Below are 1,900 nucleotides of genomic sequence, written 5' to 3'. Positions count from 1 at the left end.
AATAACCGTTTTATAAAAGCAGACTCAATGCAATTTTTGACTCCGCTTCGCGTCGTGCCTAACAACGCCCCTTAGCTGTTATAAATTCACTGTAAACCACGGCTTCACGGGGCTTATTGCTTTATTATATCTTGGAATTCTGTAAAAAAAAAACATGTCTGAATTGAGATGTAAACTCAAAATTACGAGGAAAAAAGTCCGAATTATAAGATAAAAAGTCACAATTACCTTTTTTACTTTTCATTCAGTGTCAGAAATGGGCTTCCATGCCTTTTTCATGCTTGTAAAGTGAAACATTTCGCTTTAATTATGTGTCTGCTATTTTGAAGCGGTTTGACGGAACAAGAGCCGACTGTATTAACGATCCGTGACTTTCTGTTCAGGGTGGCGGCTGCCGGTTCTTGAGGTACAACTGCTCCGTTAACGCTCCCAGGAGGGGCTGGGCGCTCATGCACCCCGGACGCCTCACTCACTACCACGAGGGCCTGCCCACCGTACAGGGGGTCAGATACATCGTTGTCTCATTTGTGGACCCTTGAACTACTTTTTATCGGAAACTTGGATTTGCTTTGAATTCAGAAGACTCTAGAATAATCAAATCATGTTGACACAGTGCCTTAGATTGTGAATATGCCAGTGTGTATATATATTTTCCATGTTTTATGTTACGTAGAGGCATCTTTTGATAACGATCGATGAATGTCGAAAGCAGTTTGACAGATCACTATGCAATATGTGACTTCTATGCAGTGATATTTCACTCGTTTATTTATTGTCATGTATTGACGTGGATTTTGAAAATGTGTCTGTCCTTGCTTTGACATTCAGGTTTATTGAGTTGTTGTCTTTGTTGATGCCCTTCAAGCAATTGGTGCTGCTGTTTGAAAACAGTCTGACATATGGTTTGTTTTCTTACTGCATAATGTTGCTTGTTTAGAGATTTATGTTCATGTCTTGTTATGGATAAGTCATGTCATGAATTTGGGAAGAAAACAATAAAGAAGAGAAAAAATTGTAATGGTTAATGGTATATAATTATGCCGTCAAAAAAATGAAAGTCCAGTAAATTTTTAACCTGTATGATTTTCACAAAAGAAGCAATAGTACTTGTGTTGTGTGTGCAATTTGATTGCTTTTTTCTTTAATTTATCATCTCAAAATATGTTTTTGCTCTGTTATGAAACTGAATCCCCCCATAATCCATACATTTTATGATTTAGAAAATAAATAAATAAAGTAGCATAACAATGTGTTCGAGCGTCTGGCAAAAAGTCAGGCCTTGGTACCCTGAAGGTTTAATTGGTCTAAATTAGGATTTTTTTGTTTTATTTTTAGTCTTTAATTTAAATAAATAAACTCCTGACGTTCCTACGTTAATCTTTAATATGTTTCCGAGTGTTATTTTAGAAAATGTAAACCTATATGTACGTAGTCACGTGTAACCTGCTACTTTTCTCTTCACAGTTGGTTAAATTACTAAAAAATATTAATATCAATTTTAAATATTAAAATTCAAGAATATATGAGGTGGATTTATGTTTGTGTGTCATGTACAAATCCCTGGCTTTTTTAAATTCAGATTTCACTGAATAAAAACCGTTGCGTTGCGCGCCTCCGTGAGGAAGGAAAATATTTTTGTCAAACAAAAACCGTCGCACTTAGATTACGTCACGCCGAGCCAGCCAACCTTAGTAGCTATATGCTAAGATAATGGCGACCGAATAATAGCCGAGCTGTCGGATAGACAAGGAATATATTGTTGAAAACGCATATTTATGTTAAACGTCAGGCTAAAAACACATCATATTGATGTACAAAACGTACATCAGCCTTTTGACTAACTTAACTTTCACGGGTCTTTAGCAACACTGCTTTCACGCGCACGTTTGATGGGTAACCG

General features: G+C 36.4%; 1 protein-coding gene across 1 annotated transcript in view; it reads left to right on the top strand.

Moving 5' to 3' along the window:
- Positions 1 to 785, top strand: part of plod1a (procollagen-lysine, 2-oxoglutarate 5-dioxygenase 1a) — a 20,152-nt gene extending 19,367 nt beyond the window's left edge. Inside the window, exon 19 of the mRNA XM_016564022.1 lies at positions 384 to 785. Coding sequence (XP_016419508.1) covers positions 384 to 539 — 156 coding nt within the window. The 3' untranslated portion in view covers positions 540 to 785. The remainder of the gene's footprint in view (positions 1 to 383) is intronic.
- Positions 786 to 1,900: the final 1,115 nt, after the last annotated feature.

Source organism: Sinocyclocheilus rhinocerous, unplaced genomic scaffold (assembly GCF_001515625.1).
Source record: "Sinocyclocheilus rhinocerous isolate Xijiao unplaced genomic scaffold, SAMN03320098_v1.1 scaffold470, whole genome shotgun sequence".
In the NCBI taxonomy this organism is placed as follows: domain Eukaryota; kingdom Metazoa; phylum Chordata; class Actinopteri; order Cypriniformes; family Cyprinidae; genus Sinocyclocheilus; species Sinocyclocheilus rhinocerous.
Note: the sequence above shows the minus strand (reverse complement) of the source record. Positions and strands in the feature narration are given on the sequence as shown.